Genomic DNA, 27,009 nt, shown 5'->3' with positions numbered 1-27,009 from the left:
AAAGACTAATAAACATACATCCTCACAAACTAACTCGATTACAATATTAGTAGCATGTTCTCGCATCTCTACACGACTGTCCTTTACTAGAAAGCGGCTCAGTCAATCTCGAGCAGTTTTCTATATAATGAAGCAGTTAAAAACATGTCAATTAGAACAATACATTCCTATGGACTAATGACTTGATTAACATATAGCTTAGGCCTTAGTTGTTTATATGACACTATTAACGTATCAAAACACTATCTATTAAAAAAAATGTGTGCGTGTAACTAGTGTACACACGTAACAAGTGAAACTTCTTTATGACCTTAGACGAACAATAAATTCGTCTACATTGCTGTAGACTAATGACTTGTTTGAAATTAAAGAGTATCTTACATACATCCATCCTCATAAGGCTGGTTGCAGAGCTTGACCGACCATCAGTGCGTACGTCAGTCGCGCTTGTCATATGTATGGAAATTCATAAAACCGTTCATAGCTAGACCGACCATACGCACGCGTATTGTCATGCGCATTGTGTCATAGCCATACAATTGTTGATGCGTATCGTCAAGACCGACAGTACGCACTGACGGTCGGTCAAGCTCTGCAACCAGCCTATGCATTCGCATTTTTTAATATAAGTAGGATAGGATATTAGGATGATTCCTACATCTGTACACGACTGTACTCCACTAGAAAGCAGTTCCATCTAATGAAGCAGTTACGAACGTGTCAATTAACGACGAACAATACATACCTATGGACTAATGACTTGACTTACAGGGTAGGTGCAACTATGTCGCGCTATGTGTAAAAAACGTGTTTGATAAAGGGAGGTGGCGCGGTGGTATTTCTCTTTTGATTGAATAGTACAGTCCTGTTGTTAATTGGATAAACAACTATGTTTACGCAAAGACATAGTATGGATAATAAATTTTAATGAGAATATTTGTTCATTTTTAACTGATTGCGTTTTTCTTGAATATGTTTGTATATTACGATAACCTTATAAATTTAGTATTTTTCACAAAATACCCAGACAATTTAAAAGGTATTAATGAAAATATAGAATAAGCATAGAATTAGTATATATTTTTTGGTTTTTATGGCATTCAAATGCTTTATAAATATAAATTTATAAAGAATAGAAAAAATTGCTTCATATTGGTTGAAATGGTTGTTAAATCATCTCAATAGATGGCGCGCGGTGTGTCCCTTAAGACACATAAAACTGAAAGGATAGAATAAATTCGATTGCTCAGGCGGGTCACGAGTGGCTGAGTTGGTTAGGCATCCGCCCCGGAATGGCGCGAAGGATGCGGGTTCAAGTCCCGCCTCGTGATCGAATTTTTTCTATTCTTTATAAATTTATATAGAATTAGTATTTGTTTTTGTCATCACATCACATTACATATAAGTTAAAATAGATGTATCTTGTTCTTTTACACAATAAAGTATTGCAATGTGTAATACATATATATAGAAAGCACACAAAAGATAATTCAAAAAATATTCACACCTGCTAAGAATTTCCTACGTTATTAAACCTAATGGGCCACTCCACACAATGGGCAGCGTTGGCCCAACAAATGATCGTCCATGTTTGCCGCCATTACGGCGATTATGTATAAACATCTACAATGACGGCCGATCATAAACATTAATTCTGCTTTACCACCAATGATGTACGAGGATGTATAGCGAGGAACGTGTTTGTAAATAACCAATCATATCGCTTCATTTACATAGTTTGAAGTTTGAAGCGATTAGCGGCTGAAGCGATGCAATTGGTTATTTACAAACACATTCCTCGCCACACATCCTCGCACATTATTGGTGGTAAAGCTCCATTAGGCCTCTACACTATCGTGATTGCCTCTTCCAACGCTGCCCAATGTGAAGAGGGCCCATTATTTACAAAACACTTTTACGTACATTATAATTTCATAACTACGTAAAAACCCTTTTGTCATTTAAGTTTAGCCTCAATTTGACTGGAGGAAGTGGGCGCAGTCAGAGATTACTGTTAGTGTTAGTTTTACTGCGGCGCGCATGTGATTCATTCGAGTGTTACCTTTAAAGTGTAAGAAGAGTCCTTTAAGAAAATGTCCATTACTTTAATCGTAAGTTTTTCTTGTGACATACAAAAAAAAATTTAAAACATATATGTAAATTTTAAAAGAATTCGATTTAAATTCGATCACGATGTGGGATTCCAAAATATATTGTAGTAGCTATGATTCACGTTTCAAATATTAAGTATTTAAAAATACTAAGTTTGATTGCAAAAATTGTAAAAAAAACCGAATGAAAAAGCAAGAATAGGCTATGTATTAACTTAGGTTATCATTACAGTCATCTAGTCATCTAAATCAATCTATTTCAATTTAAAACAATTATTATATAACTGGACATTATAGCAAATGCCCGTCACACCAACTTGCGCTACAACACGGCCACACCAAAACATTTATCAGCTGTTCGCACCTTTAATTACTATAGACAAACATATTAGCCTATTTACGATGTACAATGAATAATTATAAATATAGGTTAGGTACAAATAACCTACATGCCTACTCTTACTTGTTTGACATACAATAATAACAACAAACAAGTTTTATTATAACAACTAGCTGTTACCCATGGTTTTACCCGCATTACTCTGCTCCTATGGGTCTTCTCTTAGCATGATATGATGATATAATAGCAGTTAAGTACTTGGATAGGAGGAAGGTAATTGAGGGGTGAATTCAAAGCTTATTTCGATACTAGCTTCCGCCCGCGACTCCGTCCGCGCGGATGTCGGTCTTCGCGTGGATGGTTTATTTCTCCATTTTAAGTAGGTACTGACAATAAAATCTTATAAATATTTATTGGACCCAATTCCCAAATACGGCTAGACCTATAATAATACGCAACGTGTGTTCGCGGTTCTACGGAACAACGTCTATGGATAAAACTGAAAAATTAAGATTAATTTTTTTCTACGTATTTTTCCAGGATAAAAAGTATCCTATTTTACGCCCAGGATAATAAGGTATAATTATACCAAGTTTCATCGAAATCGAACCGCTAGTTTTCACGTGATGCCTTCACATACAGACAGACAGACAGACAGACAGACAGACAAAAATTTTTTTTATCACATATTTGGGTTTGGTATCGATCCAGTAACACCCCCTGCTATTTATTTTTTCAGTATTTTCAATGTACAGAATTGACCCTTCTACAGATTTATTATATGTATAGATAAAAATATAGCTTTCCTCGATAAATGGACTATATGACAGTGAAATACTTTTTCAAATCGGACCCGTGGTTCCTGAGATTAACGCGTTCCAGCCAATGTTCCAGCGTGATGCGTGATGATATCATACAGCCTTGTATTATTATTATTGGAACGTCAGTAACAATGTTCACGTAAGTTGTTCCATTCATCTATACCATAATATTATAAAACTGTACATTTGATTGGTTGAACGCGCTAATATCAGAAACTAACTAACTGGTCTTATTCGAAATTTTCTTCCAATGTTAGATAGCCTATTTATCGAGGAGCTATATTTTTATCGAAATAAGCTTTGAATTCACCCCTCAATTACCTTCCTCCTATCCAAGTACTTAACTGCTACTCAAATACAAAAAACGGTTTTAAAACCCGCTTCGCCGTTAGAGCTTTTCAAATGACCAAGACCTTCCTCACATCACAATATTTAAACACAAGGAAACAAAAAGCGGTTTCAAACCCCGCTTTAAACCGTGTCCGGCACAATGGTCGCTTGCCAAACATTGACCAACATTCCCTTGAACGAAAGATTGTTAAATATCTATTTAAAAAGGCCGATTGGCACGTTCCGTATTACGTTATATCATTTAATTTTGTGATAGAGAATATTACGTTAATTATGTTCCTTTTATTAGTTAACTACCTTTGCCCCACGGTTTTACCCGCATCGCTCCGCTCCTATTGGGCATAGGCATAGCGTGATGATATATAGCCTCGATAAATGGACTATCGAACAGTGAAATAATTTTTCAAATCAGATACGTGGTTGTCGAGATTAACACGGTCAAGTAATCAAACAAACTCTTCAGCTTTATAATATAATAAATAATGCTATATGTGGGGATGGTGTAAATAAAAAGCCAAAATCGCCCAATCGATTTATTTCCCAGACACCGGTTACATATCAAAAATACATTTCAACAATCCTCCATTACAATTACATCGTACCAAAAAACACACAGTCCAGTCATAGACAACCAAAAATATACAGTCTACACTCTACAGATAACATATCCACAGATTAAATAATAGAAAAACACAGACTAAAAATAAAACTAGTAATCATGAAATACATCTTAATATTTTATCCTATTCCCACATATATATAAACAATATTTTAAAAATAGTATTGTAATATTATTCTTAATATTTAAATCATATCTATAAAGGATAATATCAGGATGCTTTTTACGGAAACATAACTAAAAAAAACTCGAAAATCGTGTTCAACCAGTTAATGGGCAAAACTTTTTATATTTATGATACCTTAATAATATATTCCGAAAGTTTAAAATGTCCTTAAATTTGTTGATCAAACACGCAAAAACAACTTACACGATGATGCTTATTTTGATTTTTGGTACACAAATAGATTAATATTAATATTTGGAACTAGCTGTTGAACGCTATAATCTTAGGAACTTTTTCTGGAAAATTGTTTAGGTGTTAGATAGCTCATTTATCGAAGAAAGCTAGAGGCTATTATCATCATCACGGAGCAATGCGGGTAAAACCGCGGAGCACAGCTAGTAGAGTATATTTGACTAAACATAAGTTGAAGTTTAATCTTCACATAAACACCGCAGTATTTACTATTTAGTCATAAATGAAAACAAAAACAATTTAAACGAGATAGGTCATGTATCATAGCGTCCATATCATTTTAATTTAAACTTTATAGTTATTCTTGTTAAAACAATATTAAACCATAGTTTAAGAGCTAGCGCGCAAGTGCAAATTTTGTCTACATTTCCTAAATGGTATCGGAATTGTACACATTTCCTAGGAATTGTATACAATTCCTTGATTTCATACATTTCCGGTAACATATATAAAACTCAAAGGTGACTTATATAGTGATTTATCAACGCACAGCCCAAACCACTGGACGGATCGGGCTGAAATTTGGCATGCAGGTAGATGTTAGGACGGAGGCGTCCCCTAAGAAAGGATTCTGATCAATTCTACCCCCAAGGGGATAAAATAGGGGATGAAAATTTGTATCATGTTTATTTATCTTTTCCACGCAGGCGAAGCTGCGGGCAACAGCTAGTAAATAATAATAATCCGGTCAATCTACAAATATGAAAGACTGAAAATGGAGATAGAGCTATCTATATTTTGGTGAAGAACTTTTATTTTACCATAAAATAAATAATTTAATTAATTAACTACGTCGTTAAATATTTATTCACACGTTAAATATATGAGACGAAGAAATATCTCATTACTATGGGAATTTCCATACGCGGACGAAACCGTTGTATAAAGCTAGTACTCTATAATATAGAGTATAAGCGCCAAACAAATTGAAAACCGGTCCACCCCTTACTACGCCGCTCGCTGCATACGAATTTCGATCGATAGAATGGACAGCGTCATGCAACGTGTGTCATTTTTGTTAAGAGCTAGCGCGCAAGAGCAACTTTTGTCTCCGCAACTATTTTGTCTCTCCCATCAGCTCTATGGGCTAGTAAGAAAGTGCGCGCAGGTAACGACGCAACTTCCTATAGAGTTGATGGGAGAGACAAAACAGTTGCGGAGACAAAAGTTGCTCTTGGGCGCTAGCTCTAATAAATAAGTAAATGAATTATCACAGCTGTTCATTTTATTCGAGTTTGTACCCTTGCAGAAAGGAGATTGTTCTTTGTCCTATTGTTGGTATATTTATACGATACTAGCGGTCCGACCCGGCTTCGCCCGTGGTACATGTTTACGTTTTCTCTACATAAGATCCATCCTCGTACTTCAAGAAATATAATAAAAAAAGAATTATCGAAATCGGTTCAGCCGTTCTCGAGTTATGCGCTTACCAACACATTTTGCGATTCATTTTTATATATAAGATTATATAGCTGGATTGGTAATATTATTACAAAGAAGGGATATATGATTATATTTATGTATATTTAAACGTCTGTCTAAACCGCTTGAACCTAGATCAATTTTTATATTATTTTACGAACAAATACAGCAGATTGACTGAATTTTGTTTCATTAAAGAACAACATATTTTGATAGTAGAAATGTAATAAAAGACAAGGAAAGGGTCGAAAGGGATGTAAATTAATACCAAACACATTTAGTATTAAAAAATATAAGCAATACAAATAAAGACGTGGACAGGAAGGATGTAACACTAAATTCCGCAAATAGCGTCACCTCTTTCCAACTTATTATCATCAAAGGTGCCGCTATAGCTATTACAATTGATAACCAAGAAATATAAGGTAGGTAGAATAGTATGTGTGTTATTAATCACTGAAACCATTGTTCTTCGAACAATTTTCTTAGATAATAGTATAGTGAATGAGGTTTTCGTCACCAAAAGAGTCATATGTACATGAACTGATATAATAGATTGATAGAACGTAGTAAGACCTGTGTCCAATTTTAAAAATTAAATAACTTCAGTTACAAAATACGGGCAACGTTTGCTTTACATGTTTTCAAAAGCATTAGCAGACCTGTCAGACGTCCTATTCCCTCATAACCTTCGGCGAGCGTATAGTGTGAAAGAAAGTGATTTTTTTGGCTTTTTGGTACAAAACAAATGAAACAAGATTTAGCGAAATTGGTCGAGTTGCTTGCCGACGCGACGGTTCCAGTTGATCTGATGACCAAAGAAAACATACACATTTTTATATTTACAAGCAATGAGATAGACAACCTAAGCTCAATTTAACGAACTAAAACATACAAAATAATAAAATGCATTTAGAAATAGAGGAAGTAGAAATAGAAATACGTTTTATTTACATATAATCTTTCCTCTATTTCACCTATTAAGTACAGTCACTGTTATATGTCCTACTAATATTATAAATGCGAAAGTTTGTGAGGATGGATGTGTATGTGTATGTTTATTAGTTTTTGACGCTGTGAGGTATGCATAATCTGTATAATCTGTATTTGTAACTTGCATAGACTGTAGATAAAATATTTGTTATCTGTACGCGCGCCTTTGTTGTATCCTCCCTTTTTGAAATAAAACGTGGCACCGAATAGTTCGTTTTATTACAACTCCTGAAAATATCACAGACGCAAATACTACTGAACCGATTACAATGAAATTTGGCACACATATAGATATTTGAATTAACACAGGATAGATTTTATCACGAGAACAGGAACTATGGTTTATCTTTGAAAACGCGGGCGAAGCCGCGGGCGGAAAGCTAGTGCATTCATGTAGCAATAAAACTAGCCCATTTATCTATACAACCTAACATTTCCACGAAACCTGACACTCACATCCTAACAATTTCCCAACGCGAAACATTCTCAAATCATGACTTTATAGTTTACACGATAAGACAAAAATTATCAACACCGGAAAATCGATAACCGAAAAAGCTCTAGCCGCTATCGCATGACGCGGTCCACCATTGATCCGTGTAAAAATCACCTGCGCGCGCGCCGACATTCAGTCTAAGCGCGACCGTGACAGCGCGTGGACGTGTCCACGTATCTTAGTTAACGGTTGCTTCCCGGTAACTAACTGTCCGTAATTTTGGTACATATTAAAATTCCTGTAGTGTATTTACTACGGTACGGTGGTGTCGAATTTTTGGTGTGTTGTGATCGATAATTGTGTGATATTTTGTTGAACGCAACGTTGTGATTTCAATATTGGTCAGTTGATTGCTTTTATTTACAAATGTTTACTGTCGATTTTGCATACTTAGCCTTTGATTAAACTGTCACAAGTTACGTCGAAGTATTGAGATACCTTAAGTGCTTTCTTGTGTGTTTCTTTGGAAAATTAACGATTTTCAACGGATTTAAAACTAATTTATTCATTATATTATTAAATTCAACTTATACATAATGATTTGTTTCAATATAGTATAAATATATTCACGAATACTAAATATTTATCAGAGAAATATCTCTATGGAGTAAATCTCGTTTTTCCATTGAAAAGACTTCAACGTCTAGACAAATAAATAACTTTTTAAGTTATAAAATTCCATATCAACATAATTTAACAATACATACCTATATAATAAACAAACGTTATAAATAAATCGATAATCTTATCCTATCCTACTAATATTATAAATGCGAAAGTTTGTGAGGATGGATGTAGAGGTATAGGTAAGTTTGTTACTCTTTCACGCAAATACTACTGACCCGATTACAATGAAATTTAGCACACATATAGAGGGTAACTTGGATTAACACACAGGATAGATTTATCCCGGAAATCCCACGGAAACGGGAACTATGCGGGTTTTTCTTTGAAAACGCGGGCGGAAAGCTACTAGTTTAACATTAACCGGATAAGAGCTTAAAATACCTCATACAATAAGACCTCTAAACGAACCTTGCAAATAATATTAATCTAAATCAATCAAGGCAGTTGTTAATAAATTAGAAATACATTAATATACACTTCACCTCTATTTCTATTGACTATCGATAAATCATAATATATATTAAATATGTACATATGTACATATATGTTAAATTATAGTGTCACATTGTTTGTAACCAAAATCGTCTGAAATGGCTCGATCGTTCTCTATGATATTTTCACGTAAATACTTACGTTTATTTGAAAATGGATCGTCTACATTTTCTTTCGATTTTGATTAGGTCTGAGAATTTTTTGTCAGCTTAATTTTATATCCCCTAGTGATAATGTCTATCACAAAAATTACTTAAGAAATAATATAAATGATATGGTAAAGCAAAATTACCTGTATCAGCTAGTTAGTATTATTAAAAAAGAAAATATATTGTATACTAAATAGATTGTACTCGGGACATAACCTTCTTATATACCTATGAATCATTTATTAGAGTAAAAAATTATCAATACGCGATCGATCATATACCTATCTACCTATTAAACAATGGTTACATAAAAAAAAATATCTGAAAAAAAAATCGTCAATTTATTTATTTTTAACCGACTTCAAAAAAAGGAGGAGGTTATCAATTCGGCCGGTATGTTTTTTTTTTATGTATGTACACCGATTACTCCGAGGTTTCTGAACCGATTTACGTAATTCTTTTTTTGTTCGATGCGGGATGGTGTCGAATTGGTCCCATAAAAATTTTATTCGGATAGGCCCAGTAGTTTTTATTTTATGAGCATTTTTGTCTGTAGGTATTTGTGAATTTTGCAAGTGCAAGTTTGAAGTCTGTTGCTTTTAACGCAGTTATTACTTGTTTTGTACCCAATGTCGGTCTAACACTTTTAATCTTTAAGTAATTCTACCTGACATAAATGTACACACATACACTTGAAAACAAAACCCTCCTTATTGCACAGTCGGGTAAAACGAATACAAAATTAATTAAAAACCAATGTGTATAATTAATAAGTATGAGAATTAATCTTGCTCTTAATTAAAATTTTCTTATTTGTTTATAAAGTTTTCTTTAAAACCGTGAAAGCCTTTTTAATATAGGTACTTACTAATTTTCGTATTGAGTAATCTATGTTTTCATTACATAGAATGATAACAAAATTATTGTGACTAAGTATATCACATTTTTTTCGTATTTTAGAATGTAAAATTTAAAAAAATTGTATATTGAATTTATATTTATGTATATAAATCCTAATTTACGGAGGAATTATTTTAAGAAGCTTTTATCCCAAATTATAAGAAGGAACACTAATAAATATATAAAAATATTACTTTTCCATACATTAGCATTATCTTCAGTAAAAAAGTATCTAATACAAAAACAACAACCGAAAATAGATATAAATAATTAATTACATTTCTATTTAAATTACATGGCAATTTTAGCATAAGCATCCAATATTTACTTAAATAAATGTATAGTTTTAAGCCAAGTATAGTTTTTTTTTTATCTATGCTTAATCATACATAATATTATAAATAACAGCTGATATATCATTTAATAAGTGAATAATAATAAATCTATAATACAAAAATGAATCGCAAAATGTGTTGGTAAGCGCATAACTCGAGAACAACTGAACCGATTTCGTTAATTCTTTTTTATTATATTCCTTGAAGAACGAGAATGGTTATTATGTAGAGAAAACGTAAATGTGTACCACGGGCGAAGCCGGGGCGGACCGCTAGTAAGTGAATAATAATAAACTAAAATAATTTCCCTTTACAAGATGTATAAGAAAACTAGCTTTCCGCCCGCGGCTTCGCCCGCTTTATCTAAAACCTAATACATAAATAATATACTAAAACCTTCCTTGAGTACCACTCTATAAAAAAACTGCGTCAAAATCCGTTGCGCAGTTTTAAAGATTTAGAGCTAGCGCGCAAGAGCAACTTTTGTCTCCGCAACTATTTTGTCTCTCCCATCAACTCTATGGGCTAGTAAGAAAGTGCGCGCACGTAGCGACGCAACTTCCCATAGAGTTGATGGGAGAGACACAATAGTTGCGGAGACATAAGCTGCTCTTGCGCGCTAGCTGTAAAGCATACATAGGAATATATGGACACAGAAAACGACTTTGTTTTATACTATGTAGTGATATGGCGATCGATAATAATGCTATAATATGATTTTATATCCAGTAGTCAACTGCCATACTCAATTTTTGAAGTGAAACTTCTTTATCGGGGTTGGAATTTTTTTTTATGTTTTGTGCAACATTTTTTCGTTATGCGTGACATTTTTCCGTTACGCGCTATCTTATTCTTATCCCTACCACGCGTGATTCGACATATTTCTGTAAAGTTGCATATAGTAAATTATTTTTTGAAAAATAAGGTCATAAAGACGTTTCACTTCTTACGTGTGTACACTAGTACACGCACACATTTTTTTTAGGTACTTCAACACTAACTAAAAAAGTTATCAAGAAAGAATATTTTTTAATCTGTCCCTTAGTTCCTGAGATTAGCGTGATCATACAAACGAGAGTTTGTTTGTTTATAACGTTATATCACTACATAGGGTAAAACAAAGTTTTTCTCTGTCCCTATGTATGGTTAAATCTTTAAAACTACGCAAAGCATTTTGATGCGATTTTTTAATAGGTAGTGATATTCTCGAGGAAGATTTTGGCATAATTTGTAAGTTTTAGACTACGCGAGCAAAGCCGCGGTCTGACAGCTACTTATGTATAAATATATGTAAAATCAATATGTGTATGTATGTCAGTATTAAACTCACATGCAAAACGGGTTTACAAAAATAGTTGTAAATACACTTTATATGACTATGTTAATATTGTGAGAGACTTGTATCTATTAAACAGCTATAAACTAATTAATTAATGTACATATAAATTGTGTGATTATTAACTTATTATTGGATGGAAGATTTTTTCCTTTTGCGACGGGTATTTCTATATCTATCTACTAGCTTACAGCCCGCGGCTTCGCCCGCTTTGTCTATAAAACCTAATTAATTACATACTAAAACCTTCCTCGAGAATCACTCTATCTATTAAAAAAAACCACATCAAAATCCGTTGCGTAGTTTTAAAGATTTAAGCATACATATAGGGACATAGGAACAGAGAAAGCGACTTTGTTTTATACTATGTAGTGAAGTATATTATAAGTAAATGCGAAAGTTTGTGAGGATGTGTGTGCGTGTGTGTTTGTTACTCCTTCACGCAAATACTACAGAACCGATTACAATGAAATTAAGCACATACATAGAGGGTAACTTGCATAAACACATAGGATAGGTTTCATCCCGGAAATCCTACGGGAACGGGAACTATGCGGGTTTTTCTTATGTAAATATATACTCATATTATAAACTAGCTGTGCACTACGGTTTTACTCGCATTTCTCTGCTCCTATTTGTCTTAGCGTGATGATATATAGCCTATAGCCTTCCTCGACAAATGGACTATGTAACAGTGAAACAATTTCTCAAATCGGACCCATAGTTCCTGAGATTAGCGCGTTCAAACAAACAAACGCTTCAACTCTATAATGTTAGTATACCTAGATAATTACTAAGTGAAAAACCCAACCAACGCGTGCGCAGTGCATTATCGTTATTAAAATCGACAACCAACATGAATACATTATTACTTATTAACTGGAAATAATCCAAGATGGCGCGCGTCACCGCAAATTTGAATATGTTTTGTAAACAAACATACACTACTGGTTTTTTAAAGTTAATTAGTGTGTCATGATCGCTATAATAACACGCTTTTATTAGGTCGAGAAAATAATAAAATTTAACTATCTACACTAATATTATAAAGAGGAAAACTTTGTTTGTTTGTTTGTAATGAATAGGCTCATAAACTACTGGACCGATTTTGATGAAATTTGGCACAGACAATCTTTAGACCCTGAGAAAAAACATAGACTAATTTTTATTGCGAAATATGTACCACGGGCGAAGCCGGGGCGGACCGCTAGTCTTTAATAATTTAATAAGGTTAGTTTGACACACTTCCTCTGTCGAGAAAACGTATACTTTTTTTAATAAACTTATTTCACATATTTCTATTTTTTGTATAAATAATCATTGATTTAACAGTAAGTCGAATAGTACCAACGAGTTGATATGAGGATTGCACTCATTCACTAATTCAACCGTTACTATTGCAATCGGGATCTTCGCACGCGCGGCCTCCGTGAGGAGGCCGCGTGGGGAACGCTGTCCGGGGCGGGAAGCCCCCTGCAGCGGGTATGTAGCGCCGCCCGTCAACACGGGCGGGAATTTGGGAGGGCGTGAAAGCCCTTATTTTTTTTTTTTTTTTTTTTTTTATTATTATTTTTTAGACTTTGATTCCGCGTCGCACGAATCAATCGACCTCTTTCTTTTACGAGCCCGGCCATGAGTTGAAACATGACCGGGGACGGAGGGGGACTGGGACGAAGCGACACGAGAAGGTGGGGAAGGAGGCGCCAATTGCGCGTGGGAGTATAGGTGGGGAAGTGGGCTGGGTACTTGTGTACCGACAGAAGGGATTTGTATTGGTGTAGGGGTAGGGGGCGGCGCTGCTGGGCGCGCCGGAGTAGCTTTGGAGAGCGGGACTTGCGGGGGTGGCGTGGGAGTGATGGAATGCACTATGAGTGCATGCAGGAAGGAAAGGAGGGATGGCGCGTTATGCGCCGGACGATTTGGAAGTGCATGAAGTGCGTGGGAGGAGGGTGGCGCAGAAGGCGCGGTCTGTGGAGCCGTTACTATTGTCCCATCAAAATCCGTCCAGCTCCTTCGTACATCATCCGGCACTAACGAACAATTTCTATACAATCCACATCCATTTCTAACTCATTAACAACTGAACAGATTATAATTTATTGTTATTTTTAATTCATATTCTTTTTCCTTAAAAAATAGTCACCCCGGTATGGCGAAAGACGCGGGTTCGATCCCACCCGTGATCCCATTATTCTATTGTTTAAAAAAAATACGTATGGCACTCGGGGACTGCCGCGGTAAAGCTATTGCATGCTATGCCTTCAAGCCACACCTCCGCCCGTCGGAGTGGGGAGCGTGAGGTTTTTCGTTACGGAATTTCTCGATTCGGTCCCCGCGCTCAAGGCCCGCGATAGAAGCTATGCAATAGCTTAAAAAACAATATTACTGAGATGTTATATTTTGGCGGCAAATGACCACCACGGTAATCACTAATCACAACAACTTAGTATGCAAACACAACTATATTGTGTGTCAAGGTGCGCGAGCGCAGCTTTGCGGCAGTTTTATTTATTTGTATCTACTACATATATAAAATAATACTATGGGAATCTATAAATATTTGCGTAAATTTAAATTTAACAGGAAATTAGTAAAAAAAAAATCGATAGAAAACATGCATTAAAATTGCATCAAAATCGGTCCAGCTATTTTCGATAATCGCAAATACAGATAATTGTTTAAATGATACATATAAAAAGTTACAAAAGTTTTAGGAAAACATATACAAAAATATTGAATAACATAATACTTATTATTTCAACACGATCTATCGAACAGAAAACCTCTCAAGAAAAAGACAGGGTATCTCACCATAACACCTGTTATGTCCTCCTTATAATATTATGAAAATTTATGAATGTTTGTTGCTCTATTCCATTGGAACTACTGAACATATTTGCATACAATTCAGCAAAAGGATAGTCCCTAACCTACTAATATTATAAATGCGAAAGTTTGTATGGATGTATGGATGTTTGTTACTCTTTCACGTAAAAACTACTAAACCGATTACAATGAAATTTAGCACACATATAGAGGGTAACTTGGATTAACACATAGGATAGTTTTTATCCCGCAAATCCCACGGGAACGGGAACTATGCGGGTTTTCCTTTGCAAACGCGGGCGAAGCCGCGGGCGGAAATCTAGTAGTCTATACTATACTAACGAGTTCGCAAATATAAGCAGTAGCACTTAAAAAATAATATTCAAAATTGTGGAAAACTTCGCGTATAATAAAAAAAAACCTTTTAAATAATATTTAACAAAATATAAACAAACGGTTTTACAAATTGCTAACAAACGTATCTACGCAATCTTAAACGTTTATCTTTAATGTTACAGTCAATAATGATATTCAGTAAACGTTACAAATGTCTAGTTTCATTGAATCAATTTATTATATTTATAATTATATAGATATTACGTTGTACAATATTAATTTTTGATATTACGCAAAATTATTACATTTTATTGGTACACTTTATTTGAAAATTATCTTATCATTTGTTTATATACATATACTGTTATTAATTATTATAGTGATTTGAATTTACTGGATAAATGTGAAAAAGAAAGTATCAATGTATAATATTATGTAAAATGTAATTAAAAAGGAATTAACTTCGAGGATAGAAATTTCTTTAAAACCTATACGTTAAAAATTAAATTGACTTTATTATTACTATTGCGCCAAAAAACGCAAAAAATGCAATTTAAAACAGTTGCAGCTAACATTACTTTTAATTTATTTATATATTCTAGTCACTATTCAATCTGCCATTACACATACAATTATCTACAACACACGATACACAGCCAAGGTTGTAAGGTACGCAGCCTTCCGGGGGCAACACACTAAGGGCATCGCGGCATCAATCATAAATTATACGTACATGTGCAAAAAAACATCATGCTACCGGTAATTATTGGAAACGGGAATCCCGTAAGATGATTGTTGGCTTTTAATATATTTTTTAATGTTCAACCACTTTGAGATTCGATCCGACAATAATTTTATGATATCACTACATAGCATAAAACAAAGTCACTTTCTCTGTCCCTATCTATGTCCCTTTGTATGCTTAACGCGAGGTATTTCAACGCGAGGCAAGATTTTAGGATGTGAAGTGTGGGGGGCCGTTCGCGTGACTCGCGCTCCTCGCGCTCCTCGCGTCGTTTGTTTTTCGTAACGTGCGCTATGCCACAGTGTAAAATATATCAAAAGTAAATTGTGATCAATTTTTATTATGTAAGCAATGTAAAAGTGTTTGTGTCAGATTGTAAATATAAAAGTAAATAAAGTAAGCATTTACAACTTTATAAACTGAGATAAGTAGGTACTAGGAATTTATTAATTAGCACAACATAATTATGGAAGTACTTGGTGTAACTAATAAATATTACTTGCTGCTACCAGTAGAAGCTTAGAGTATTATAATATTAGAATAGTATAGAGCGCGTGTATTGCACAAATTGCTTAGTGCGCATCGAAGGCAGATGAGCTATAGATACTATATAAATGTGTGTGTGACAAATAGGGATGGGTAGGTATCAATTGCGTGTTGAGCTATCGATAAGTTATGTAAATAAATATGTAACATAAGAAAATATATTGTTCAATATGTTATTAAAGGAGAAATGTATGAAGAAAGTATAAATATATGTAATTTTAAATAATAATGTAAAGTCTTCTATTAATTATAAGTAGTTTAAAAAAAATGTATAATTGAAATATCTGAAAAAACGTGTGGACTTCTTAACTATTAAAATTAAGAAAATAAAAGATCGGGTTTAGTACTATTTTTTAATAATAAATCAAATAATAATAGTATTTAATGTTAAATAAAAATAAGAATCAATTAATAATTTAAAATGAAATAATAAACAATATAAATATATATCAATTCTATACCTACCAAAACCTTCAAAAATCAATTTAGCGGTTAAAATATAATATCGTAACATTACATACTTTACATTTACACTATAATACATTCGCATTCATAATATTAGAAAGTGTATGATACAAAACACAACACAAAATTATTTTTAATATATTTTTAAAAGAGTTTTAATATTAAAGTCAAATATTAATATGTTAAAATATAGTTTTTCTTGTAAACTATCGAGTACAGCGTTGGTCAAGTCACATCACTACGATCACGTGGCGGCAGTAAGGTGTGCGAAGGGTGCGCGAGCGAGCCTGCGCGTGTCCGCCTCCCACTTCCCCTTGTATTTATTATCTAATATCTATTTATTTAATCAGGCATAGTATGGTGCTGAAACGAGACATAGAAGGAGCGTAAATAAACAGAATGGAAGCAACCTTATAACTCAATAAATAAAGTATATTTTTAAATGTAGTTCCGTTTATAGTAAAAGCCGCTTTGCGTGTTTTATTGTTTCGTCTTTCACATTCGTTACAAAAATTGTGATCGAGTAACGTCTACTGCACTCTTCCTAGTTTATAATGTCAACTAAAAAAAATGAGACACGAAAAAAATCTCAATCGTCACCTAGGAACGTATAACGTAGAACCTATAATCCCATATAATAATTACCATTCCGTATTCACGGTTTCTGTATTCGAGGCATATATTTTATGGAACATATACCCCGCCAATAAGGAACTTTTACTGTAGTGATTAATAATTATTATAAGTCAATAATCATTATTATTTGACTATTATCAATTATTTTTTAACTAATAATCATTATTGTTTTTTTCCTTAAAATAAACAACTGTAATTAATAATAATACCCCAAAATTATGCAAATAATACACCAATTACGTAATAATAATCCATACTAATATTATAAATGCGAACGTAACTCTGTCTGTCTGTCTGTTACTCAATCACGCCTAAACTACTGAACCAATTTGCATGAAATTTGGTATAGAGATATTTTGATACCCGAAAAAGGGCATAGGCTACCTTTTATTGCGAAATATGTACCACGGGTGAAGCCGGGGCGGACCACTAGTATTATATATATAAAACAAATTATTATAAACTAAACTCTTATTTCACAGTAACGCAGCTTTTATCGTTTTGAAATAAAAGCATACGAGGTGAAACTTTATGACCAACTGATATTTTTATTCTGTGTCATCAAGTAACTACGTTTTTATCATATTACTCAATTTACATACCGTTTCTTATAGTTTACTCTTTTTTTTGATACTGACACTGCTTTCTTCCGAATTTTGTTTGTTTTGTTACCCATTTTCAATAATTTATCGTTACTCAAAACGTAAAATCGAGCGGAGATAATTTGACACAGGTCCTACGTTAGCAAGCGCCTGATCAGGACTGGCGGGGTAGCGGGCAGCGCGGTTTGTAAAGAAAACGCTGGGCAACGTTAAGTTCTGAGATATAATATGTATTTAATAATTACAGGGCTTCAGTAGAAAACCAAAATTTAGCACGTTTTCTGCAGTACATCAAAATACATATCCTTATATAAAAATTATTTCCAAAATCAGAAATTTCATTAATAAATAATTCGTTTTCGATCTTTATTTTAGCCTATTTTTATGATTTTATATGATCGACCAAAATACACGTGGTTGTGTAACAAATTAGCACACTTTTTAGGAAATATCTTGAAGTGTATTGATTATTTTTTCTAGAAGCGTCATGTAATTGCAAATACATGAAAAATTTGATCTTGCAAACCAATTTTACTCCGCTTCGCTGAAAGGACTCCCCTATCTTTAAAACTACGCAACGGATTTTCGGTTTTTTTAATAGATAGAGTGATTCCAAAGGAAGGATTTACTATATTATTTATTATTAGACAAAGCGGCCGAAGCCGCGGGCGGTAAGCTAGCATATTATACTTTAAAAACACGTCTCTCCTTTAAGCGTAAGTCGGGTAAGTTACCTCAACGCTTTTTATTTACAACAATAATAATTTTATTCGCAGAAACACGTTACATTGATGTTATCATAATACTGTTTATATTATATATATACAATAAAATGTATGTATCAACATTTACATATGTAAATAAGCTTGTGCTTTTAAACGTTGATTAAATTTATATTAAACTAGCTTTTCGCCCGCTTTATCTAAAACCTAATGAATTTTATACTAAAACCTTCCCCGAGAATAGCTCTATCTATAAAAAAACCTATCAAAATCCATTGCGCAGTTTTAAATATTTAAGCATACAATAGGGACGGACAAACAGCAAACGCAACTTTGTTTTATGCTATGTATACTACTAACGACTAATATTATAAACGCGTAATTTTGTAAATATGTATGAATGTTAGTTATTCAAAAACAGCTGACCAGATATCTATGAAATTCGATAGAATACGGGTACGTAGTGCACTAATACGCGAGGATTTAGGTTGTTAGAGCTAGCGCGCAAGAGCAACTTTTGTCTCCGCAACTATTTTGTCTCTCCCATCAACTGTATGGGGAGTTGCGTCGCTACGTGCGCGCACTTTCTTACTAGCCCATACAGTTGATGGGAGAGACAAAATAGTTGCGGAGACAAAAGTTGCTCTTGCGCGCTAGCTCTTAGTAAAAAGCTAACAAAAGCTTCAATAAACGTCAAAAAGCTTATGAATAATGTGTTAGTACGTTATCCATTAAAATACTTTTCTTGCAATCTTCAACTACACTTTTCCTTAACAAAAGTACATTTCGAACATCGCTTCGGGAAAAACAAAAACCCAGTCTATATAAAAATACATCACCATTATTACACTATACTTGTAAACACAGACCACGTTGCGCGTCAAGGTTGTATATATTATTCGAGTCTCGTCTTTCCGGGATCAACATACTAGAGCAGCAGGATAATGCATATATCTATACTAATAATAGCTGTCCCGACAAACGTTCTGCTTTACTCTTTTCTACCATTTTCTACCTCTAGCTGTGTCCTGCTCTTGCTCACATGAAACGTCAATCATAAAAACAAGACAGGTTATTGCAATAACTAATCCATTGCAAAGCGAATGGGTAACATTTTATTAGTAAGACCGTAAGTAATAAATAATAGTATCGCTTCAAACTTCAAACTAAATGCAGCGATATGATTGGTTATTTACAAACACATTCCTCGATACACATCCTCGCATATATTGGTGAAAAAGCACGTGAAACATTCCTGTAACATTATTCAGTTTAATCTATCTTTATATATAAAACTCAAAGGTGACTGATATAGTGATCTATCAACGCACAGCCCAAACCACTGGATGTATCAGGCTGAAATTTGGCATGCAGGTAGATGTCATATCGTAGGCGTCCCCTAAGAAAGGATTTCCCGAAATTCTTGCGGGAACGGGGAAAGACGGGGATGCACGTACAAAGTCGTGGGCGGAAGCTAGTATATGTATATGTATATAATACTCAAAACATTATCCCACCAAAAACATTTTCATGTAAAATGTTGCCAAGACGATCCCATATGACTCGCACTGTCAAAAAGTTATCAGATCTCATGTAGAGCCAAGCTTCTAACACTACACGCCCTAACTCTACAAAGCCTAACTTCACAAACTCTACACCTTAGTCAAAATATGTGGCTTGGCCATTTCGCTACATTCACATCGGCGTAAGGTGAAAAATTAATTAATTCACTGTTCATTACTTTTGTGTTATACAATAGTTCTTGTAGTAACGAACGGCCAAGCCACATATTTTGACTAAGGTGTAGAGTTTGTGAAGTTAGGCCTTGTAGAGTTAGGGCGTGTAGTGTTAGAAGCTTGGCTCTACATGAGATCTGATAACTTTTTGACAGTGCGAGTCATATGGGATCGTCTTGGCAACATTTTACATGAAAATGTTTTTGGTGGGATTTCATTTCTTTTTGTAAGTTGTTTGTAACAAAATTTTATGTGTCGGTTAAATTTTTAATTTTTTTTTAACAAGGAGTACCTATGCATATATATATCTAGGGGAACCAAGTTTTAGATTATTAGATTAGACCTCTAGCGTCATCAAAATTTAATTTAAAATTACAGGTCTCATACAAACTCCCATTCCCTAGTTTAAGGGGTTGGGGGATGAAAGTTACAAGTTTTATAATTTTTTTGTTGTTTGTGTGCTAATACTAGCTTACATACAAAATTTCAGCTTTCTAGGACATTAGGAAATACCTTAAGAATTTTGATGATCATCAGTGAGTCAGTGACGAAATTAGCGTTTTTTAGATATAAATAAAATCTGAAGTATAAAAGCTAATGTAATTAAAACTTAATATTTTCAATAAGTCCGCTATTGGCAATATATCCCGAAAATTTTGTTGATCTAGCATAATCCAAACCCAAGTTATGAGGGTTCATAAAAACGTCGAAGCGCTTCGAGAAAAGGTAGGTAGTGCCCGTGCGCTTCGCTTGTTCGCTTTGCTCGTCTTGGCGGGGGCACTACCGTGCCCCCAGATTCAGTTTAATCTATATATATATCTATATCTATATATATAAAACTCAAAGGTGACTGATATAGTGATCTATCAACGCACAGCGCAAACCACTGGACGTATCGGGTTGAAATTTGGCAGACAGGTAGATGTTAGGACGAAGGCATCCGCTAAGAAAGGATTTCCCGAAATTCTTGCGGGAACGGGGAAAAACGGGGATGCACGTACAAAGTCGTGGGCGGAAGCTAGTAATATATAAAACTCAAAGGTGACTGATATAGTGATCTATCAACGCACAGCCCAAACCACTGGACGTATCGTGCTGACATTTGGCCTACAGGTAGATGTCATAACGTAGGCGTCCCCTAAGAAAGGATTTTAGAAAATTCATCCCCTAAAGGGGTAAAATAGGCGATGAAAACTTATACCATGAAAATTTATCTTTTCCACGCAAGCAAAGCTGGGGGCAACAGCTAGTTAATTTAATAAAGACAGACATACCCAAGACGAGAAATTAATTCAACACACAGAACCTTGCATATAGTAAAAACTTAAAGGCATAGTTTAAAAACCGTTTATACGTATGGTGTATTATATAACAGCAATAAATCATCGCTCACTGTCGTTTCGCAAGTGTTGCATCGATTTCGGGTCATCATTACTGGTTTATTTTTCGTAAAAATTTACGTTTCGAAGATTACTAAAATGTGTACTGTTCTCGAAGTCAGGTAGCTTGGCAGAGATAGCTCGTAAACGATAAGTCATGTATATCCCTATGCACATTTAAATCTTCTTCGCTAATAAAATTGACTGACCGGTTGGCTTGGTTGGTAGTGGGTTCGATTCCCACCCGGGGCGAATATTTGTGTGATGAACAGATGTTTGCTCTGTGCCTGGGTGTTAATTATCTATATAAGTATTTATTTAAAATTATATATGTATGTTTATCAGCCATCTGGTTTCCATAACACAAGCGAAAGCTTATAGTATGGGATCAAGTCGTATTTATTTATTTAAAACGTGAGTTAATTAAAATAAAAAGAAACAAATAGAAATGTGTATATGTATTAAAAACACAAAAAAAATATAGGTACTGTGCGAACGAGTTAATATTATCATATTACTAGCGGTCCGCCCCGGCTTCGCCCGTGGTACATATTAACGTTTTCTCTACATAAGAACCATCCTCGTACTTCAAGGAATATAATAAAAAAAGAATTATCGAAATCGGTTCAGCCGTTCTCGAGTTATGGAATTACAACGAAAAGTGGCATTGATTTTTATATATTAGAAGATGTCAAGTCAAAAATTTCATAATTTTAAACTTAATTTTACCTGGTGACCCAAGCGAAGCCGGGACAAGCAACAAGTATATTTAAATACTCAAATGTGACGGTTACGTCACCAAGGGCTAATGACTCAGTTGTTATTATGTCAGATATTCGCTTCGGGCGAGCGAGCGAGTTTTTAGGGTTCCGCGGGTGAGATTTCTATGGATTTTAGTCCATACCAAAATTATTTACTGGCCGTATCGGGAACAAAACGTATGTAATTCTATAGGTTATTAGCTTTCCGCCCCGGCTTCGCTCGTAGTATAGTCTCTCCATAAGAACCATTCTCGTACTTCAAGAAATTATATTACAAAAAAAAAGTATTAACGAAATCGGTTCAGCCGAGCTCAATTACATCACTGACAAGAATCAACAAACACCATGAGGGGATTTCACGTGAAAAACTAACAAAAATACATCCCTACTTTCATACTTTATAAAACTTTTGATGGTAATCATATTAGTAGAATGGATGTTTAACGCATAAAAACGGTTGATTATGTCTTAACTAGGTATATATTTTATCTCTAAACCCAAACTAACGTAAACATGCACAACAATAAAGATACAACAAAAACCAAATCATCTTAAAAAATAAAGGTTTTTTTAGATGATATTAAATCTATACGGAACCACACAACATCGACAAATATTTTTTCCCTACAAAAATCCAGTTCTCAGCACGTGCCCCCAAAACGCGATCTTAACAAATTCCAATGTTTTTTTTACACCACACCACCTTTATTTAAAGTCGGTGAAGAGGCTGCGCGTGCGCCGATACCTGATTGTCATCTATACTTATATTATAAAGCTGAAGAGTTAGTTTGTTTGAACGCGCTAATCTCAGGAGTTACTGGTCCGATTTGAAAAATTCTTTCGGTATTAGATAGCCCATTTATTGAAGAAGGCTATAAGGCTATAATATATCATTATACGCTTAGACTAACAGGAGCAGAGCAATGAGGGTGAAACCGCGAAGCGCATCTAGTGTATATTATTGAAGTGAAACTTCTTTAGGCGCGTTGAGAGTAAAATTTCAAGGTCACGTCATGGCAATACCGTCACGTCATGGAGTGAGGCGACGATTTTGGTATATCTATTTGAATCTTGCCAAAGAAGTTTCACTTCTGACACGTGTGCTCGGCACGCAAGCTCTTTTTTGTTGGTATCGACATTCCTGTAAGAGACCCTTTTGGGCATTCCTTTGTTATTATCGAACTTTTTTGGATTGATAAAAAAGGGATTGCCGTGTTTTTGTTTTGATAATATTTTAAACTAGCGGTCCGCCCCGGCTTCGCCCGTGGTACATGTTTACGTTTTCTCTACATAAGAACCACCCTCGTACTTCAAGGAATATAATAAAAAAAGAATTATCGAAATCGGTTCAGCCGTTCTCGAGTTATGCGCTTACCAACACATTTTGCGATTCATTTTTATATATAAGATTAGATGTTGTAAAACTGCAATATTGATTTACAATTTGTAAAGAATTCATCAAATACATTCATAATCAAGGATCTGTGACTATACAATAATTTCACGAGCTTATCGTATTACAGGTGGTCTTATAGTTTTTATTTTACTACAGTACATACTAGTGTTTCACCCGCATTGCTCCGATCTTGTTGGTCTTAGCGTGATGATATATAGCCTATATATATATAGCCTTACTCGATAAATGGGCTATCTAACACCGAAATAATTTTTCAAATCGGCCTAGTAGTTCCTGAGATTTATACTATAATTGCTTATTACAAATGTAATAAGCAATTATCGTTGCATATTTAGTTAACTATTCATTATTTCATAATTATACAAAACACAGTTGAACAAATAAACAGTTTTAATTATATTATATACCGCCTGTTGTGCTCTTTTATAAACTAGTGTCCTTACCTGTACTTTTCTCTGTGGTGCACAATAAAGTATTTTTGTTTGTTTGTTTGTATATTTACATTCTTCGATTTTCAATCTAAAATTTTTGCATAATTGTCGTCACATCTCCCATTACTACGTAACTTAATACATAACCTCTTTTACAGATACCCAAAGGATGACCATATAAACAAGATGGCTTCCACATGCATCAAATTGACTCTATTCCTAGCGCTAGTTACTGCTATACGCGCTCAATACAGTGACCTATCACCAACTTTAGATATAGACTTACAGAGCGAAGAAATAAACGACACTCTAACTGAAATAGCATCAGAAACAGACAAGCCAACAGTCAAAAGCAACGATGAAGAAACAACAGAACCAGTACTCGAAGGACCAAAGTCTATAGACCCCTCGCACGTTGAGAACGAAGGTACTATTGAAGAGAGAACAGAGATTTCAAACGAAGCAACGGGTCAGGATATAACGGTCGCTACTGACGTCACAATGACTGTAGACAATAATGTTTACACTGTCAAAGAACCAGTGGAGGATATTTATTCTAATCAAGAGGTGTACAATGTGCAGGTACGTAAATAGTTCTGTGAAATGACTTTGACTGACCGGTTGGCTTGGTTGGTAGTGGCTCTGACTTCCAAGTCGTGGGTTCGATTCCCACCCGGGGCAAATATTTGTGTGATGAACATTGATGTTTGCACTGTGTCTGGGTGTTAATCTATATAATCTAATATATATAAATCTCGTGTCACAATGTTTGTCCTCAATGGACTCCTAAACCACTTAACCGATTATAATAAAATTCGCACACCATGTGCAGTTCGAGCCAACTTGAGAGATAGGATAGTTTAAATATGTAGGTACCACGGGCGAAGCCGGGGCGACCCACTAGTATAATATATAAAACTCAAAGGTGACTGATATAGTGATCTATCAACGCACAGCCCAAACCACTGGACGTATCGGGCTGAAATTTGGCATGCAGGTAGATGTCATAACGTAGGCGTCCCCTAAGAAAGGATTTCCCGAAATTATTGCGGGAACGGGGAAAAACGGGGATGCACGTACAAAGTCGTGGGCGGAGGCTAGTTATCTATATAAGTATTTATTCAAAATTATATATGTATGTTTATCAGCCCTCTGGTTTCCATAACACAAACAAGCTTAGTATGGGATCAGATCGTGCCGTGTGTGAAAATTGTCCTGAAATAATATTTATTTAATATTTAAATACTAGTTTCTTGTACGTTGCTTATAGTGTGTAGTAAAATGTGCCAAATGGAACCTTTTATTTACGTAATACCTCTACCAATACCCTGGTAAAAACTGCGTGCAATTCTAAAATAGTTTTCCTTTGTTGCGTAGAAAAATATACAAACAAACGAAAATGGTCAAATCTAATATATAAAATTTTCGTGTCACAGTTTTCGTTGCCATACTCCTCTAAACGGCTGGACCGATTCTCATGAAATTTTCTGTGCATATCGGGTTTCATCTCGGGTCTGAGAAACGGACATCTATTTTTCATATGTACCACGGGCTAAGCCGGGGCGGGCCGCTAGTTATATACATATAACCATAGGAATGACTTGCAGCCTATTTATGCAATCTTTGATTAAAACGAATTCTTCCAATAATTAAATTACCTACTCAAAAATATGAAAAAAATACTTGTACCAACATCAAGAGCCGGTCCACGATCACATTTGCAAAATGTTGTTTAGCACTATATTCGACATATAATTTATCACCGACGAAAGATCAACTTTTTGACAAAGTATAGTCGATATTATACTTTTAATTCCAGGTAGAAGCGACGGTGACAACTACGCATGCGTCCGATGCGGTCGACGGTTACCCGCCAAAACCAGCCGAGTTAGATGACGACCAGGACTATAGTGGCCAGCGGAACCCTAAAACTGATAATTGTGGGTATAGATAGAATTATGTTGTTTCATTTTTCGCGAGTATTATAAATTTAGAAATTATAGATTTTAACGGATTTTAAATAAAATTTATTTTGCCCCGTGACCACGTTCGCTGATTGTTCAAAACGTCGCGTCGGGATGATAATGAATAAATCGCATATAAAATCCCTAAAATCTTTAATTTCTACCTGTGGGTATTTCTATTGGTAGATATTTTAAAGGGAAAGAGATTTAGGGATGTATATCTATATTTTCGGTCGTCTTTAACTTTTCAAATTGATTTCCATTGATTCCGCTAAAGGCAAATCACTTGTAAATCAGAACGATACAATATATAAAAAATAATAACTTCGTGATGTCGCAAAGAAAATAACAAGAAATTACAAACAAAACATAATGAAATTATTTTAAACATGATATTGTACATTTAAACCGTCGACTATTTAATTTCAACTTGTTTTTAAGTTTCAAACGAAATTGCGCACAAAACATTACTCTCTTTACAGTCGGTTATAGCCTGCTAGTCTAGGCCTACTATTTATTATAATATTAAAATATATTATAGAGAAGTAGAAAGCGCTCGTAATTTACAAGTTGCAGCAAAACCAGCAATTTGTCATCTTTTGTCGCCGCCGCTAATTTAATGGCCGTTCGCGGAAGTTTATAGTCCGAGAGCTGGCTGATGATTTGCTTATTTTTTCTATATTAGAATTAATTATTTTTACACACAACGTCAGTCAGTGCTACGATATAAAAAGCATGCAAAATGACTTCGTTTACTTGAGTAGCGGCTCATAATTTATTTAGTCGATACTAATACTGAAAATATATAATAATATGGTGAATCCGTCTTCGTTCTTATTTATTTTAATCTTATGTTTGTTGATTTTTTTATTGAGGTTTTTTAAAAGATTATATTTGAATTGTCATTTGATATGACGACTACAAAAAAATATATCACACATCACTTTTCCAGTTTTGAAATTGAAATCTAAAAATTTCAACGTAATACTCAACGTTACAATAGCACTACATAATATTTTTCTTATTATAAAGA

At 34.4% G+C, this 27,009-nt stretch overlaps 2 protein-coding genes across 2 annotated transcripts in view; one reads left to right on the top strand and one right to left on the bottom strand.

The window, feature by feature from the left end:
- The window catches only part of LOC123704812, an 89,122-nt gene that overhangs the window by 26,755 nt on the left and 35,358 nt on the right, over positions 1-27,009 (bottom strand). The gene's annotated exons all lie outside the window — the stretch shown is intronic.
- The window catches only part of LOC123704813, a 50,776-nt gene continuing 31,487 nt past the window's right edge, over positions 7,721-27,009 (top strand). The window contains exons 1-3 of the mRNA XM_045653306.1: positions 7,721-7,912; positions 24,171-24,594; positions 25,832-25,952. Of these exons, the coding sequence (XP_045509262.1) occupies positions 24,199-24,594; positions 25,832-25,952 (517 nt within the window). The 5' untranslated portion in view covers positions 7,721-7,912; positions 24,171-24,198. The remainder of the gene's footprint in view (positions 7,913-24,170; positions 24,595-25,831; positions 25,953-27,009) is intronic.

Source organism: Colias croceus, chromosome 30 (assembly GCF_905220415.1).
Source record: "Colias croceus chromosome 30, ilColCroc2.1".
Taxonomy (NCBI): domain Eukaryota; kingdom Metazoa; phylum Arthropoda; class Insecta; order Lepidoptera; family Pieridae; genus Colias; species Colias croceus.
The sequence above is the reverse complement of the archived record's forward strand: the minus strand, read 5'-3'. Positions and strand labels throughout refer to the sequence as shown.